We start from the raw sequence: 18,667 nt of genomic DNA, 5'->3' as shown, positions 1-18,667 counted from the left end.
CCATACTCTTTATTGAGGATTTTTTTTTCTACTTATTTTTTTTAAGCAGACTCTTAGTTGAGATATAAAAGGAGTTAAGAATGGTCATTAAAATAACACCTATCCAATAAAATTATCACTAGGGATGACAAGAAAACATTATATTGAATGTCCATACCCTTTTTTCATTGGGAGAGTAAGTTAGATGGCTGCAAAAACTTCATTAATTGGTTGGACATGGAAACAGTAGGACATGGACTAATTCTTGGAGAAAAAATCTGCTGCAACTGTGGTCACATGCGACCTCAATGAAATGCGAAGTTGCGACCATGCCTGAAAGAAACAATCAGTTGGTGTGGTGTTGTCTTTTCTTTGAAACGCTGGTATGTTTGTATTTCATTTAGGGTTGCCTGCAACCACGGTTGCAGCAAATGTGAATTCTATTTCTTAGACCAACATCCAGTCATTCACCACCTCATGAACAACCATCGGAACCATATTAAAATGGTTTAACATTTCCAGTGAGGCACCTAAACCTGTATAACCCCTCACAGGCAGCACTCTTGTCACACAGCCCATCGCTAACTGCAACAAACAGATTGCCTGTAGAGAACTGATCTCTGTTGCGGTAGCAAGTAGTAGCTAAACCCAAAGGAATGTTCTTGGTAAGAAGACATGTTCAACTACTAAAACAAACTATACCAGATATAAAACTTCATTCATTCGGTTGCATTCCATCCTACATGTTGCTTATATCCATAGGATGCTAAAAGAAAGTACAGTAATACTCGTGTATAGGATCATAACAAGTTGCAATGTCAATGTCAGTGTCTATAGGACTAGACTACTTTGCTCAACAAAAGTGATATTACAGCCATGATAAGGAATTAGGAACCCCATGGTCAGAGGGAGAAGGAAAACAAATTCGCTCATTATTAATGCACTAATTTTTTCTCAAATATATACTCAAACTAGCGGGACCCATGCAATTCGCTCATTGTTAATGCACTAATTTGTTCTCAAATGTATACTCAAACTAGCGGGACCCATGCAATGCACGAAATTTATTAAGGGAAGACTAAACAATAGAAACGAATAAAATTATATAATTGTTTTATTCTTTTAATTTTTAAATAATTAATAATATTTATATTTTGGGTTCAACTACAATATGGGAAAGATATGATATCTAAAAAATTTTTGACCAATCAACTGGTATCATAAATGTGGTAGCCAATCAGGTGTTATTTATCAAAATTCATGGGTGGATTTTGATTGATTAAAACTCTTTCGACACCATATCTTTCCCGCATCATAAATTTTCCCTTATATTTTATATTTATCAAAATTCATGGGTGGATTTTAATTGATCAAAACTCTTTTGATATTATATCTTTCCCACAACATAAATTTCCCCTTATATTTTATATACTATTTTTAATAATTTTTTATAATACAAAAATAATAATAATTAATTTTAGCTAGGGTTGTTCATCAAACTGATGAAACCGACCAACCTGACCAACTTGAACCGAGTTGGTCGGTTTTCTAGTATTCTTGGTCAGCTTTGGTTCAACAATTTCCTAACTTGAACCTAACCAGGTTGGATCAGTTTTGCTTTGGTCATTTGTAAATCGACCAAAATCAAGCAACTTGGCCATATATATATATATATATATATATATATATTAATATGAACTTTTTAATACGGAAAAGTGGAAAACATCTCATATTTCTTAGTATAAAATATTTTATATCATAAATTTAATTTTTTAATAACGTCACTGTAATTTTTAAAATTTAAATGTGTTTTTTTAAGTTTAAATCTTTTGAACCAACTAACCAAACCGGAAAAAAAAAGACCCAAACTAATACAACTCAAGTTGTCCGGTTTTCACTAATGATCAATCAATTTCGAGTAACCAACTCCCAACCTGACCAAGTTGATTTGGTTGGTCAAACAGAACCAACCCATGAACACTCCTAATTTCAACTAAATTAATAGTTTAACATGTCTCTAATAAATAATAATAGTTTAATCTCCAATAATTATTGAAATTTTCTTGTGAACATACACAATTATTGAAAATATATTGATAATGAAAATACAATAAATACTAAAAACTATATTAAATTAGTCAATAAATAGTGTAATCTCAAATAATAGTTTAAGATCTAATAAATTAATCAATAAATTATAAAAAAATACAATAAATACAATAAGAACAACAAATTAAACTTAAAAAGTTAAACAATAGTAGTTTAATCTCCAATAATTATTTTATTAAAAATAATAAATATTAATTTTAGTATATATTAATATATAATAAGCATAGATTATGATTTTAAAATTATTATTAATAAATATTATTTTTTAAAGTTATTTTCTAGAATTGTTAATTAATATAAGTGAAATTAGTTATTTACAATATTATTTAGTTATTTAAATAATCTCATTATTTAAATTTGAAAATATTAATTATTTATTGAATTTAATAATCCATAAAGTTATAATTTATACTATTAATACATAATTTCGTTATTTATTTTGTAAAATATTAAATTATTATTAATTTAAATATTATGTTATAATTTTTCTAGTTTTAAGAAAATTTTTAAATTTATTACATAATTTCATTATTTTAATTGTTTAAAATCAAGTTATGTTATATTTCGTTAGTTAAAATATTTAGTTATTTAAAAATTTAAGTAATATATAAAATACTCAAAAATTTTTGTTATTTGAATTTTATTTCTATGAAAGTTATTACATAATATTAAATAATTTAGCTATTTTTAATATTTTTTTATTTAAGGTATTTAGTTCTTGAAATATTTAAATAATATTTTATTTTTTACTGTTAAATTTTTATTATTTGAATAAAATTTAAATTGAATAATCTGAAAAATCCTAATTTATATTGTTAGTACATAATTTTCTAATGTATTTTGTAAAAATATAAAATTATTAATAATATAAATATTATTAAATTGATTATAATTATTTTCTATATTTTTAATAAATATTTTAAATTTATTATATAATCTTTTAGAATATTTAAATAATTTTTTAATTCAAACTTTGTTAAGATAGATATAGATAAAAAGTGGGGGAGAGGATAAACAGAAATTATAGATAATTTAGGAGAAAGCGGGAGATAATGGGGGAGATAGTTTTGGAGAAATTTTAGGAGATGATATTATTTAGGTTATTGAGAACATGGGAAAGAGAGAGAGAGAGAGAGAGAGAGAGAGAGAGAGAGAGATTTTAGGTAATTTTTTATGGATAAGAAAAGCATCTCATTTGTTGTTTAAAAAATGATATGAAATAAAAAAATCAAAAAAAAAGAGAAAATTTCTATACTGTTGTGTTTTAGAGTGTGTATGTGTGTGTAGATATAGATATAGATATAGATTTGGGGCAAATATGTAGAAGTCCCATCCCTTAATTAGAGATGGCTATGGACTAGGGATTAATCTGGCAAACCCTCTGGCTGTTCGGATCAACTTCAATGTGAAGACTCTATAGTCAATTCAATATTCAGGACTGATTCTATACACCCATTCTGGGACCTTGGACAATGAATATTAGAAGAATAATTAGAATATAGGGTAAAATACAAAAACTTCCCCTGAAGTTTCTGGCAATCATAAAAACATCCCCTATAATTTCACTTTAACAAAAACATCCCCTAGATTTTTAAATAATTCGATAAAAACCTCCCTTCCGTCAATGACCATGACATAAAACGTTAAATCGATTAATCATTTTCCTTAAATACCTATTTTACCCTTTTACAAATTAATTTGCATCTATTTTTACTTTAATACTACTCTTCTTGGCATGTTATGCTCTTTCCTCTTCCGTGGACCTCTTTACCCCTGAACTCCACTGTCTAAAGTATTTATGTTTCATATCTTACATTTTGTTTTGTGTTTTTTACATGAACCTTGATCAAAACCATGTAAGCAAAAGCCAAGAGGAGAGTTGTTGCTGAGAACGGGTTGTAGAGAAGACATGGCTGTCCCTACACAACACCAAACACATTATTCATCTCTCTTTACTCTTCTCCTTCCTCATCAGTCCCTATACAGCACTGAATCGCCCCCATACAGCCTGAATCTCCACCGCCAATACAACACCACCATCGCAATCACAGTTGGAATACTACTAGATTAATTGCATGTTCTTGGGCTAAAAAGAGAGAACTGGATTAATTTCATGTTTTCGTTGGAATACAGCACCAAACCACTCCCACACAGTGGTGGTACCGATGGTGGTTCACAGTTGATGTTGTGTAGGGACGGTGAGTTGAAAGAAGAAAAGAGAGATCAAAACTAAAACTTAGCTAGCTTCTTGATGCCCATCAAAACTAAAACCTTCTTGAGGAATCCCTCTTCAAGTTCAATGAGGCATCTTCAAACATGATTACCATGAGGGCGCCCTTACCATGAAACAATTCATGATGAAAAGAGATCGGTTTTTTCTTACAGCTGCAGGTGGGGAAAAAACTATTTTTGATAAGATCTATTACCGAAAATAGATTTCTAGAAACAACCAAATCAACAGAGGAAAGAAAATCATGTCAGAACCAGTCTTCCTCCTCCCAAGAGTTCATTATAATATCCAAATCATCAGTTAAAACAAAGAGATACTTGAACAGAATGATGCCCATCAATCATGAAATATACGATGAAGAAATATGAATTTTCTTTTCATGAAACCCACCCATTAGTAGGCAAAGAAAATTTGAATTGTTAATACTCAAGAGAGCAATAAATCAGGAAAAAAAACAAGAAAAATTAAAAAAAAAATTGAGAAACAAGTGTTTCTTCTTTCGGGTTCATTGAGTACTCATAGGTGAAGGTAACAGACAACGATCCTGTCTTCCAAGCGAGAACATTTAGAAACACGAGGAAAAACCGCAGAATGAAGAGAATCTCTCATTGAACTACTGGTCCTCTACGCACATGCACATACTCCTTTGCCCCAACACCCAAATCCTTAGTATTTGCCTCTACGAAGGGATCAAAGGTAGTAGAAATCTGGATATCGAGTTCAGACATGAACCTTGGTTGTTGAAAGTAGAGGACTACAAACGGAGTTTCTTTTATGTTCTACTCACAAATAATAAGAATTTATCCGAATTAGGGTTTTGAAGTTGAAGAAGAAAGAGGTTGGCTGGAGAGGAAAAGGGGATAACATGCCAACAGAGGTGTTTTGATAAAAATATATGCAAATAAATTTGTAAAAGGGTAAAATAGGTATTTGGAAAAAATTATTAATCGATTTAACGTTTTCCATCATGAATCATTGACGGAAGGGAGGTTTTTGTCGAATTATTTAAAAATCTAGGGGAGGTTTTTGCTAAAGTAAAACTATAGGGAAGATTTCTATGATTGTCAAAAACTTCGGGGGAGGTTTTTGTATTTTACCCTAGAATATAATCCAAATTAACATGAGAATTTTTAGCTGGATTCCAAATTCTGCTTAGAATCCAGATTCTAAAATGTAACCAGAGTGGCAGAGTGCACTGAGGTAGCGTAAAGACAGAAACTTGCAAGAATTGAGAGTTCAGGACCCAGAGCCCTGATAAAAAATGGCAACATAGATCAGCAAACCAAGTACGGGAAATTACAATTTAAATTCACAAAAAAGAAAAAAGCATTGAGCTAGAAATTACAATTTAAACTCACAAAAGCATTCAGGCAAGGCAGACCCTCGTCCCAAAACAAATTCATCTCTGTGAGCATTCCACAGGGCTTCAACCAACTCCTCCCCTTTCAGCCCCTGGGAGGTGAACTGTTCAAACGCCCTCCTGTTTAAGAAAAGAGTTTTGAAAAGGCCCCTGAATGCCCTCATTGCAGCTACCATCTTATCGATATTCCCAAAATATGTAGCTATGTATGAGTCACTGTTGATTGATACATGATAATCAAGGGCAGCTTTTGTGTTCCCATGCATGTTAGTGAAATCCTCACCACTGAGAAGGGCAGACTTAGTATATACGTTGGTATAGATGGATGTCAAGCCCTCCATTTCCATCAGGCCATCCCCAGCTGCCAGATTAATGGTTGTGTTTGTTGGAATGTTAAGTGTCTTAAGGATGAAAGCCGTCTCCTTTGGGGTGAGGGGGCATCTCCCACGGCTTCTCCAAATGCGTGCTGCATCCCCAGTCCAGGGTCTTGATCACCTCGTGCAGCTTCAATGACCTCTAAAGACGCAGAAGAAAGGCCTTCATACTCGCATTGACTGTAAGCTACCATGTCAGGCTCAAACCGCAGGTGAAGAGACAAGAAAGGTTTTGGTATGGCATCCAATAGCTCAGAACCTTTCTTCTCCAAGACTTTAGTAAGGCGTAAAGCATTATAACAAGCTTGACAGAGAGCAGCTTTAGCATACAAAGGATACCTACAAAGATTACCACAAAGATTACCACAAAGATTAAAGTAGATATAAAATGCAACAAGCAGAAGCGAGATCAACAAATAAATGTGAGAGGCAAATAGCTATGGCTCTATTATATATCCAACAGTTACCTATGTCAGATGGACATGGGTACGAGAATTGGAATGTGACATGACTACAAGGCATGGTTTTGGAACCATCATTGACCTGGATGGTCAAACCGTTCGGCTGGAAACCATCAAGGCAACCAGTTCCATTGCCTGGAGACCATTTGGTCTGGAAACCGTTGACTTGGTCAGCGACATGCTGACCCAGGTGATCGAACTGTCGACCTGTTCGACCTAGACAGCAGTTTTTGGCCATTTTTAATTTAATTATTTTTATTTTTTTTAAATTGGAATGAGCCATCCATTCGAACTGGACGGTCAAACCACTGACCCAGAAACTGGTGGCCAAAGTAGTTCCAGTTCTGGGTCAGTTTTTAAAACATTGCTACAAGATGTTGAGCCAGCTAGCCCCAAAAAAAGGATTTCAGGACTATAAATTTTTTTTGTTTTTTTAGAAGGGAAAGTATATATACAAATTAAATGTAGATGCATAAATCAAGCAAACAACTTCAAAAAAATAAAATAATATGTAATAATACTAAATTATCAAGTATAAGAAAAATATACAATTCAATCTCAAATTTTATCCTGGGAATTTGAGGTTATATAATTTGGATTCCACAAAGAGAAGACTATACTAAACTTTTGTTCTGGTCTCAGTCTCCACATGTTTGACACAGCTACATCCATTTCAAAGTTCCCATTTAACATAGCCAATCAAAAATTACCTACTAAAAAATATAGCCAATCAAAAATGAAGAAATGTAATAATAACATGCAAAAACCAATGCATGGCACAAATAGATGATGGGCCTTCTGCAGTTTGTGGCAATGCCCTCGGTGTAAACCATCCAAGTGATGTGAAAGTTTTTGGTGGCTACAATCATAAAGAATTATAGCAATTAAACAGTTGTGCCCAGTTAATCAATTATTTTCTCTGAACAGACTAACAGAAGTCAACCCACATTTTATGCAATGGTTCGTGAAAGGGTTTTTCGGTTATGAGGTTATTCTTGTTCAATGCATGAACCTAAACATATTACCAATTGAAAGACCCCGATTTATAAAAAAGCACAGGTTTCTTTCTGTGCACACATAAGCATACAGCTTCCTTAGAAAACGGAGGGAGAACAACACCTAAATTTAGAAATTAAGTTCAAGCTTTGAGACTCATACTATTGATATAGGGGAAGAAATGAAAGTGGAATTAGTATATAACAGTTGAATATTCTAAAGATCCAAACACTGTCATGAAAATCAGAAAAAGGATTCTGGTTAAATTGAACCCATATTACCGATCAAAAAAATAATTGAATCCATATTCATTGATTACAGAGAAGGTTTCCATCCATCCATTCTTCCTCTCTCATTCTATTGTTCTTTTGTACCAAAAATCCTAACACTCCAAATAATTTGTTGGTTAAGAAAATAATAGGGCATAGTCTGATTTGAAACAGGTGTATTTGTTTACATTATTCTACCCACCAGAACCAGAAAGGCACATCCAGTTGATGTAGAATGCAACTTTTCTCACCATCCCCATAATGCAAAGATAAATCCATTCATTGTATGCAATTCTACCAAATCAGATAGTTAAATCAGAATAATTCCTTTTGTATTTCTGTCAGAGGGCAATATAAATGATGTACCAGCTCCATCAACAGTCTTGAAGCCCATATGACATGTCTGAGATAGGAATTCTTAACATTTCCATTAGCAAATAGGAGGCTCCAATAGGCTTGTCTACCTCTTTTATGCTTTCTGTTTCCCTGGAATGGGGGCATCAAATAAGAAAACGTTTGGACTGAAAAGAAGATTTATAAACCCTTAAGTTTTTATTATATGAGCCTTATTATTACAGAGATACACTACTGAAATTGGATAGTTAGGATCTGATTCATAAACAACAATATTCCATGAGCAAGGATAGTACCTATCCCTTCATTGACTCATTGCTGGTGTTATTGAGATATAACGGTGTTCCACCAGCAAAGGAAGAATGCTTTCAACATAATCAAATTGACCTTTACGTTTGCTGCAGTCCACTCGAAAGGGTTCTCTTGATGCTATCTCTGCTGGAAACTCTTCAACAACTTTTATGAAGACATTCATTTGCTGAATGAAGTAATCAACATCAAATACATCTGCAAAACCACTGGATTAAAAGTCATAGGGTTACATCTCAACCTTGCTAATATGCAGCAAGAGAAGAATTAAATTTACATTCTAGATTTGAGAAGGCAACTAAAGAAGACACATCAATAGGAATTCAATAACTAGTAACAATCAAAAATCAATCAAAATATACATTTTTTTTTGGAAGAGGTAAGGTAATTTTATTCAAAAAATGAGAACATACAACAGAGCTCAGGCCAAGATAAACAGCCTGAGAACAACACAAATTACAAGCTCCAACAGGACTGAGACCGAAATAAAAGAGGCAAATTCAGGTGTCTGAACTCCTCAGTAACAGACACCCAAGAAATCAGCTTGCCAATGCTCTCTGCACTAGCTCTTCAGGACTTTTAACTCTATTACAGAAAATTCTGTTGTTCCTTTCAGTCCAAATGGACCATAAGACTGTTTCATAAATATACAATGATCCACATTTCATAATGTCTTTCATGCTCCACATTTCATAATATTTAAAATATTATTTTACAACTCAACATTGTATGTTTCATAATTCTTAGAACCTTCCAGTGCCTATGCTTGGCCTGCCAAAAATTTAAGTTCATAATTGTGTTTATGTTGTATATGCTCTTAGACTTCAGAGGATGATATAAATTTACCCCCCCCCCCCTCACTTGTAATTAAAGTTTCTTATTCTTAATAAATTTTTCCGTTACTACTGATCAAAAAAATAAATAAATTTTGCCGCTAGTGATAAAAAAAAATATCTTAGTGATTAATGACCTTTCTTTTATAAATATATAAAATTATGAAAAAGAAAGGAAGTCAATAACTTCCTCTACACAAAGACAATCTGTTACCAACAAGTTATCTTAGTGATTCTAGGCATATAAAATAAATGTAACATCAAGGCCTAGGAGGAAAAAGCTTCTAACCTTCTCCACAAGGTTGGAATGTGAAGAATTGCATTCTGTTTCAGTTAGTTAATGATCTCAAGCTTTACTTTTGAGCCATGGTTAATGATCACAAGCTTTACTTCAGTCCTGATGCATCACCTTCAAGCTTTACTTTCAAGACATGGTTACCTCCTCTCTCTTATATGAAAGAATATGGTGTTCATAATTGAACTTCTAGCAACTATTAAGCTTTTCTTTTCTCTTCTCTTCATAACTTGAACTTCTAGTGAACAAATTGCATTTGGCACTTCAAAAGAAATTCAAACATCCACCAACAATACCCCTATAGATTGTCTCCCAGCAAAAGAACTATACTGAAGTTTTACAAGGCTTTCTACCACTTAACTTTGCTACAACCCTTGCCCATTCTTCAATATCTTTGATTTTAGGACAAAAGTTGTTTAGATTTTTCCACAATGAATTTCCAAATTTCTGGACAGAATACTATGTTTGACTCTTCCAGTTCACCCAACAAAGTTCAGCATTGATGATTAATCACGCTATGATATCCGCACAGATCTGAATGATGCTTTATGTTTCATTGCTACTCCTTATAACTTAGCAAACCCCACCATATAGTTGGACAAGGCTTAGATGATGATGCTGATGAATATTCCTTATAACTCATGTCTAGCAAAATCCCATTTTTGTACTGGTAAAGAAATGAATAGGATAAATATAACAAAATAAAAGAGAAGTTTTCTTTTTCTATTTATTATATAGTTAATGGATAATTTTATTAAATTCAAGAAAGAAGGAAAAGGCCATAATACAGGCAAACAAACTAAAAACGAGATACACCATTAACCCTGCTCCTCAATAAAAGTCACAAATTTCTTCATCTATATCTGGGTGAGAGGAAACTACGTTCTTCCTTTCCAATGACTCAATAATTTCTTGTAAGTTACCAGTGCCATTACTCGAGGGATCTTGGGAGGGGTAGACTGAATACGGACCTAACCTTTGGCATTTCCTTTGCACAATGTGGTTGCTCTCAGACCCGAACTCACATTCTCAGACTTGTCAGCCCGAGATTTTCCTATTGTATCAAGGATTCAAGGAATGGCTCCTATTCTCTTGAAAGTTATACGAGCTGAAATAATTAATTACTAAAAGGTTTTACTGTAGTTTCACAATTAGAACAGCCACGAATTACCTTGATTCATTCCAATATGCAGCCACTTCAAATTTTGGAAGAACCAGAGTTGCATTCAACAAACAAGCAATACCAACTCCATCACAAAACTGCATTTATCATAATGCCGATAATTATAAAATATTTATAACAACAAAAGAAAAATTCAAAATTAATCCTTTCGCACTGAGATAAGTAACAATGACAAAATCTGCAGAAACGCGAAGGTTTGAGGAAAACCCACATCACGTCTCATCTGATTAAGCCCACCATAGAAATCCACTCTGATATATCCATTACTCTCCGCCGGTAGAGCTGCAGCATTTCAACAAAAACCAATGCAATTGTCTGCAATGAAGCCAGTTAAGAAGAATCCATGTTAAAAGAAAAATGGAAAAATAAACTACTCTAGCCCCAATGTAAACCCTGAGACCGTTGAGCTAACCGGTTATATCTTCTTCCAGCCACCATTTGCAAGGCCTCCATTCAAAGATTCTGCGAACACTCCATATATCTAGCTTCCCACTACGCAAAGTAGACCTGTTTCGTTATGTAAAAAAAAAAAATACATCAAAATCCAAGCCAGAAAATGCAGAAACTTGATGCAAACTAGAGAGATCGGCTTACACACCGTGGAGAAGAGAGGAGAGTAGAAGATCTGCTTCCGGTTACTGGTTCGACGGTTGACTCGTCGGCAGATGGAAAAGGAGAAGGAACTTCTATATGGGGTACTCCCGGTACTATCACACTTTAGAATACTACAGGTCTTGTACAACAGAGATGATACACGTTCAAACAATCTGGACCGTCCAATGCCTGGGAGGATTCATCAGATCAGACAGTCAGAGTCAATACACAAGAGTCAAGATCGCCCAATCCATTAGACTGGAGATTATTGGACGGCCGTGGTTTTCTGCGTCATTCATCAAGTTAGCCAGGCCAGGCCTCGCCGGGCTTCCGAGATAGATGATGCTACTGAGCCGAACTGGGACCAGCTTATCCTGTCCATTGGGCCGAGATAATATAGGCCTATATATGCTTAATTGTGGGATGGGCATTTTTCCTTATATACCCATGTACAAACGCTGGGGTGTCAGAATCAAGATTTGGGGAAATGCTCATCTGGTCAAAAGTTAAGCATTGTTTTTTTTTTCTAACATCAGGGGCGATTTAAGCCCCCATATGGGGACTATTTATTATTTTATTTTTAAGCACTTATTTGAATAAGTACTTATTTTTTCAGGTTAGGATCACATTGATAAACATTTATGCATTTTTGGGAAAAAAAAAAGGTCAAGTGTTTGTTCAGAAAGTAAGCCTGTGCCAAAATTTTTTTACTTATTTATAAGCGCTTTTTCAATGAGTGTTTTATTACATTTCTGGCCCATCTTAACCCACCACATAATTTTCAAAATACCTATACTACCCCCATTTGGAAGAAGCACAATTTAAAAAGCACTTATTTATCCAATAATCACTCCCAGATGGGGGCTAAATCAATGATGATGGGTACCCTACAATCCAAAGGCCATTGCTCATTGCAAGGTGTTGAAAACAAAACAAACAATTCATGGACGTTGCATACTTCTGAATAAAACAATTCATCAAATCTCAAAAGAAATAACATTTCTGAATTTCTGATACCAGATATTACAATTTGCATGCAATGCAGTAAAGGACCATCTCCTAGGTGTCTGTTATAAAATAATCAGATAATTAATTACATGTGACATGTGAGAGAATATGTGTTACCTAGCTAAGCTGGCTGCCCGCCTCGCCTCCCTCATTCCTTACGGTTATTCACTTATTTGCTTTTGTGAAGTGATGGGGCCTTTATTGAGGTCTCACCCCACGTCCCATTCCCATAGGCCTATAACCCCCAATTACTTGGCATGTATATAGTATACCGCACAGCATTCAATTCAAGGAGGAAATTGGCAATTTCGCAACCCATGGCCCATGCCGCTTGGCTTGGTGCAATCAATCCCAAGCAGTGCGTGCAAAAGTTGCGTTCCCACAAAGGCACAAGCACATGGAGGGCATCATGCTTCATTCTCTAACTTCTTGCATGCTAGAGAAGGTAGGCCAGACTTCCAGTTCCAGGTCTCCTTTTTTATGAATTATAAAGAATCGGGCCCATGAAAAAGGGGGAGCGCACCAAGACCCATTTCAAATCAAATCGACTAATTGAAACACGTTGAATTATTTTTTGTATGTGGATGAGGGCGGAACCTATAAGCTATACCAATGCCACTGGTATCTATTCTTTTGGATCAAAACCCTCATCAGTCGTCGGTAAAGGCCTCTTGATCAGAATCTTCAGATTGTGTAGAAATGGAAAGCAAGACCTTGAGTAATGCCCACGATATCAACAACTTACAGGATTAATAAATATGGTTATTAACCATAATAAGCCTCACCATTCAGAACGCACTTGGTTTCAGACTTTCTGTTCATTTCCTCCTCCTAATGAGATTAACACGGTACATTCGCATACCTCGCAAAAGTATTTTCCATGACTTATTTCTTGCAAAAGCTGAAACATGCATACTAGAAGAGCTGCAGCAGACCTTTAAACTGAGGCCCCTACCAAAAAAAAAAAAAAAATACTGCAAAGAAAAAATGGGGGCCGAAGGTTGGACAAACATCAAAAAGAGGAGTTCCCTCATAAAACATGGGCTTGAATCAAATTCTAACGTGGCCAAGTTGATTTCACTGCGCAAGGTTGAGCAGCTTGATTTGATACAAAGCCTAATGCATCACTCTGATTTTATAATTCAACTTTAGGGGGAACAGAGCTTGACTACTAGTTCCATAAATAGAACAATCAAATCAAAACCATGCATTTAAAAAAAATGAAAATATGCTAAATGAATGACAAAATATAATAAACTCGAATCTTGAATAGCCAAGGGATCTTGTTAGCACCTACCACAATATTATCACAGCTACCAAATTCTTCTTACTGCCACTCAAATGACCATCCTTTACTCAAAAATAGACAGTCGTAAATTGATCGCTAAAGCGCATTTTCTGAGTACCAGCACACCAAGGATAACAAACCAAACCTCACAAAGCATTCCCCTTCAGCTCTGCTCCTCACCGTCTCCAATTTCTCTCTCTTCAGCCGCAGCAGCCATCAAATCATCAAAGTTCTCCGTCTTTGCAAGCAATATCTCAATCTAAAACACCACAGCAATATCTAAATTACGGTTAGACAAACAAAACATTCATGCACAAGTGACTGGAACAACAATCAAACACTTGGGTGCTCCACCCCGGATAACACTGAGAATGAAGCATCCACCACGCAAATTCATCCTTCATGTCATCACGTGGCATTCTGTAACTTACCTTTGCTTTTTGGATGGGCCTTCCCCTGGATTCATCCTTCATATCAACTGTGGATGTTGTGATCTCTGCATATGTTTAGAACTCATAGTAAGCCAAATTCAACAATCCAGTATTTGCCTGTTAACACAGAAACTAGGAGGGTCAAAATCTCACTCTTTTCCACAGCCAATCCATTGTTTTTCAGGATCTCCGCAATGGTGACCACTGTTGCAATAGCTGCAGAAACACCAGAACATTCATTTAAATGATAAGAAATTAAAGCAGCATCACTGACAGCTTATTTTTGAAAAGGCACTTGAAGAATTCAAATAAAGTGTACATTTCAAAACGTACACTCTAATAGTTGGCAGTAAAGTCTACATTTTGAAAAGGCACTTGAAGAATTCAAAATATGCAAACTCTACCATAGCTTTGATTTTCACACGAGGACCAGATAAACATTCTAACCAAGGGTATATATCTATCTTTGATTTTCACACTGACTAATCAATGTTTTCCTCAAGAATGCCAAAAAACAATTTGAATTAAACTATCAAGTTAATGTTTGAAGTGCTAGTAGTCACCTTAGCAGATCTATCAGATACTAGAAAACTATACAAACACCCGTTAGTAATTGTAGTAGCAAACAGGTTTGTTAGGTCATGCACTATGAGATAATGCAAGTGGCAACTTGCATTCACCCAAAATACGGTCATTACCCAATGCTGGAACAGGCAATAATATGGGAGGGGTGGACTGTTTACATGCCCAACCTCCAGATATTATTATTTTAGCATGTAGTGGCCACTCTCAGACTTGAACCTGTATTCTCATGCTTGTCAGCCACTCATCCTGAGATTTTACCATCAGAACAAGCAATCGCCCCATAACCTGTATTTGCATGGCTTGCACAATAAAGTGTTTGAGATCCAGTCAAAGTCTAACTTAAAAAGTAGAACAGCTGCTAAGCCCCCCCCCAAACAGCAAGGGACAAACAAACAATGCCTAAAACCTAAATTACACATTTAATTAGGCCCTTAACTACTAGCGTAGACTTACTCTTAAAGACAATTTTGAATAGATCCCTTTCTCAATTCACAAAAGGGAAAACTAATGAACTTAGAATTAATAGTTCATTCCATCATGGAAATGCTGCAAATAAATGGTTCAATCATTCAACCAAAGTGGAACTTGAAATGAAATAGCTCTAAACTCGGTAAATCATGGAAATGCAGTCTAAATCGTGCTTCAATCTGCTACCTACAATCTGTTCCCACTTCTCTACCCACAGTACATTACAGCTGTGCATTGGGAATATCTCCCTTGTCATTCATGGGGAGATGTTCCCAATACACAGCAGTGGTGTTCTGTGGGTAGAGATGAGGGAACACTTTGTGGATAGAAGATTCGGAGTGGTCTTAATTACCTAAAGTTTTCCTTTTCATAAAAAAAAAATAAAAAAGGAAAAAACTCCTATAATTCTTTCCTTTCCCTGAAAAAAAGTGCAATAATTATCAAGGCTAGAATGCAAAGAACACATTGTGGGTACAAGATTCAGAGTGGTCTTAATCGCCTAAATTTTCCTTTCATAAAAAAAAATCTCCTATAATTCTTTTCTTTCCCTGAAAAAAAGTGCAATAATTATCAAGACTAGAATGCAAAGAACAACATGGGTATCCTCAAAGCCAACATGATCACTCTACCTGATCAACCACCTTCCACTGGTAAGAATAGAATCAAAATTATTATTTACCTAAAAGCTTAAAGACAAGCAGAGATGTTTGTTCAATCATTCTGGTATATACAAAGCGGGGATGTTTGTTAAAAACATTCTGGTATATACAAAAGATTAACAACCCATTCAGAAGAAAAGCAAAAACAACCAATTCAAAAGAATGCATGATTAGCAAGATGCCTTTTGTTGTCCTGCTGATTAGAAGGGATATCAAATTTGACTAAAAATATAGTAACTTCTAGTTTATTCCATGTACAAGGAAGTGAGGAGTAAATTACTGAAAAGAAAATCAGAGGCAGGTTTCGATGAAATCACTTGCGGGCTAGTTCAATTGATGAATAGTTGGTAGCAACCACATGTGTAGAAATAGCAGTCAGCTTTGCAAGATATATCATCCAAAAGATAAAGTTCCATGAGCAACGACAGATAGAACACTAGTTCAACTGACACAGATGGAGAAATAGGAGTTACATGTGGAGAAAGAACAAGCAGTTCAACATCTACACCTTGTCTCAAGTCCCAACTATATGGGGTCAGCTACATGAATCCAGTTTCACCATGCCATTCTGTTCAGTGCCATAATCCATAGACATTGTTAAATTATGGATACCTAATCATTTCTTATTACTTCATCCAAGTGCTTTTCAGTCTACCTCTAGCTCTTATAGCCCCCTCAACTTGTAACAGATTGCTTTTTCTAGCAAGTGCTGTAGATGGTCTTATATACATGCAACCAAACCATTTCAATTTATTTTCTCTCAGTTCATATATTGGCGATACTTCTAGATTCCTTCATATAATTTCATTTCTAATCCTGTTCTTTATGGTTTTACTTTTACCACTCATACACCTAGGCATTCACATTTCCGCCACATTCCGTTCTCGGATATGTTGTCTCTTAACCACACAACACTCTGTTCCATACAACATAGCTGGACTTACAACTGTTTCATAGAACTTTCCATTTAACCAAAGTGGTATTTGCCTATTACATAAGATTCCAAATGCACCCATCCATTTTGTTCATCCTACTCTAATTCAAATATTCAATGGGCAACACCCTCCTCAATCTCTACAATGAGTTATCTCTTCATCTTCAAACCTAACTTTACTCTGATTTGTGCTCCTATTATTATTAAATTGGCATTGCATATATTTTGGTTTAATTTTACTTATTTAAAACCTCTTGTTTCTATTGCAAAATTGTCCATAAACCTAATCTGCATGTAATCCTTCACCAGTTTCATCAATTAATACTATGTCATTAGCAAAGATCAGGCACCATGGGACCACCTCTTGAATATGTTTACCTTGGTGAAGACCCATTGTAACAAAAAAATCTGACATCTCTCCAACAGGTTTTCTAATATTGATTATATTTTGATCTTCATTCCACCACCCAAGTTTCTTTACCACTTTTCCATTTTCCTTTAGATTCTTCTAAAATGTCTTTTTACTACTTTTTTACACAGCCGGCCATTCCAAGCCACATATCACATCCCTTCATCTAAATTCCATTTTCCTTTTGCTTCCAATATGTCTCTAAATTGTACTAGCTTTTCTCCTTTAGAGAGAGCAAGCATCTATGCAAGAAAATAAACCAAAAAGATACAAGAAATGGTTCCAATAGTATTAAGAGACAAAAGGCCAGAAACCCATTAAACAATAAACTCATGCAACAACGGCTAATTCTTAATGAATTCTTCCATACAAGAACTCAATGAGCTTAGCAGAAGAAAAAAGTGACCTGAATTTATTGGCTAGCAGGTTAACGGTGGAATAAAGTTTGGAGTCTTTGGACAATGGCTTTCAAGTTAGAATCCACTTTAGGTCAAAATAAGCAGATCCATTAATTTAAAATAAACTTGAAGCTCAAGTGAGCTACAACAGGATCAAAGAAAATATACATCAAACCATCCAAAAGATGAATAATCTGTGACCCTAAGGCATGCACAACCTACAAATATCGGAGCGAGGGGTCAAAGAATATAAATGAATCAAATAGAAGATGTATAATATCGAAAGAGAAAGTGGTTATACCCATTCCTAGAGCAGAAAGCTCCACCTCATTGTGTTGCTGCATGTACCTCTGCAACGAAAATCCGAGATAAACCACAATGATTAAATTAGCACAAATAGTAAATCCCGACAAAGATGCTCGTCCTAAACGGTGTTGGAGGTGACACTTCGTTCTTTTCAGATTTATTATAATTTCTAGCAGTTCCATGTTTGAACACTGAAACCCCTAAGTCGAGGCAAAAGGAATGCCTGTAAGATGCAACTCAAGGCTAAGAAAAAAACAAAAGAAGAATATAAAATCGAAGGAAAATGCCAACACCATTGTTCGTAAACAAGGAGATAAATAGAAAGAATAAATGCAAGTACGTAACTCTCCAAATAAATGCAAGTATGCAACTCTCAAAACCCAAAACCCTTTTGCTCCCTAAAACCAAAATGTAACACACTACACGTAACTTTCTAAGCTAGCTTGCAGGCCAAACAAAAAAAAAGAAATAAGAAATCAGAAACAGTGACAACCCATTAACAGGTTAACATACGGAAGGAAGCCCTAGAAAGTTTTGAAATGAAAATAAAACAAATAACGGAATCAAACTGGGATCAGATCTTTTTTTACCTTTGCAAGATTGACATAGAAAAAGAGCGGCTTCTTCGTATTGGAGACTTGAATACGATTCTTCTTGTGCGAATCGATGATGGCGATGTTGTTAACTCCCTCCGTAATCTCCTCCATGACAAAGAATGGAAAGAACTGAAAACCCTAACCCACTTATTTTTCAGGTAGAACAAATAAAACAGAGAAGAGAAGAAATGGCTAGACAACAGACAAGTACAGTCGTTTAGCGAAAACCCCTATCATCC

At 35.0% G+C, this 18,667-nt stretch overlaps 1 protein-coding gene and 1 pseudogene across 2 annotated transcripts; both read right to left on the bottom strand.

Moving 5' to 3' along the window:
- Positions 1 to 4,666: 4,666 nt before the first annotated feature.
- Positions 4,667 to 13,396, bottom strand: LOC104595369 (O-fucosyltransferase 13-like; annotated as a pseudogene). Its single transcript, XR_016083025.1, has 7 exons — positions 12,472 to 13,396; positions 11,351 to 11,535; positions 11,165 to 11,259; positions 10,964 to 11,067; positions 10,741 to 10,829; positions 8,429 to 8,650; positions 4,667 to 6,391 (listed from the first exon to the last, which is right to left on the bottom strand). The product of XR_016083025.1 is annotated as an O-fucosyltransferase 13-like (transcript).
- Positions 13,397 to 13,583: 187 nt separating this feature from the next.
- Positions 13,584 to 18,667, bottom strand: LOC104595368 (uncharacterized protein At2g34160-like). Its single transcript, XM_010256074.3, has 5 exons — positions 18,423 to 18,667; positions 17,828 to 17,876; positions 14,227 to 14,289; positions 14,074 to 14,138; positions 13,584 to 13,901 (listed from the first exon to the last, which is right to left on the bottom strand). Exons 1-5 carry the CDS (start codon positions 18,537 to 18,539, stop codon positions 13,806 to 13,808), a joined length of 390 nt encoding a protein of 129 aa, XP_010254376.1. The 5' UTR covers positions 18,540 to 18,667; the 3' UTR covers positions 13,584 to 13,805.

Source organism: Nelumbo nucifera, chromosome 2 (assembly GCF_055504915.1).
Source record: "Nelumbo nucifera cultivar China Antique chromosome 2, China Antique-T2T, whole genome shotgun sequence".
In the NCBI taxonomy this organism is placed as follows: Eukaryota; Viridiplantae; Streptophyta; class Magnoliopsida; order Proteales; family Nelumbonaceae; genus Nelumbo; species Nelumbo nucifera.
Note: the sequence above shows the minus strand (reverse complement) of the source record. Positions and strands in the feature narration are given on the sequence as shown.

Coding starts and splice junctions, on each gene's coding strand:
- LOC104595368 (XM_010256074.3), bottom strand. CDS start 18,539: ATGGAGGAGATTACGGAGGGAGTTAACAACATCGCCATCATCGATTCG. Junction 17,877..18,422: donor TCTATGTCAATCTTGCAAAG/GTAAAAAAAGAT, acceptor TTTTCGTTGCAG/AGGTACATGCAGCAACACAA. Junction 14,139..14,226: donor TGGATTGGCTGTGGAAAAGA/GTGAGATTTTGA, acceptor AAACATATGCAG/AGATCACAACATCCACAGTT.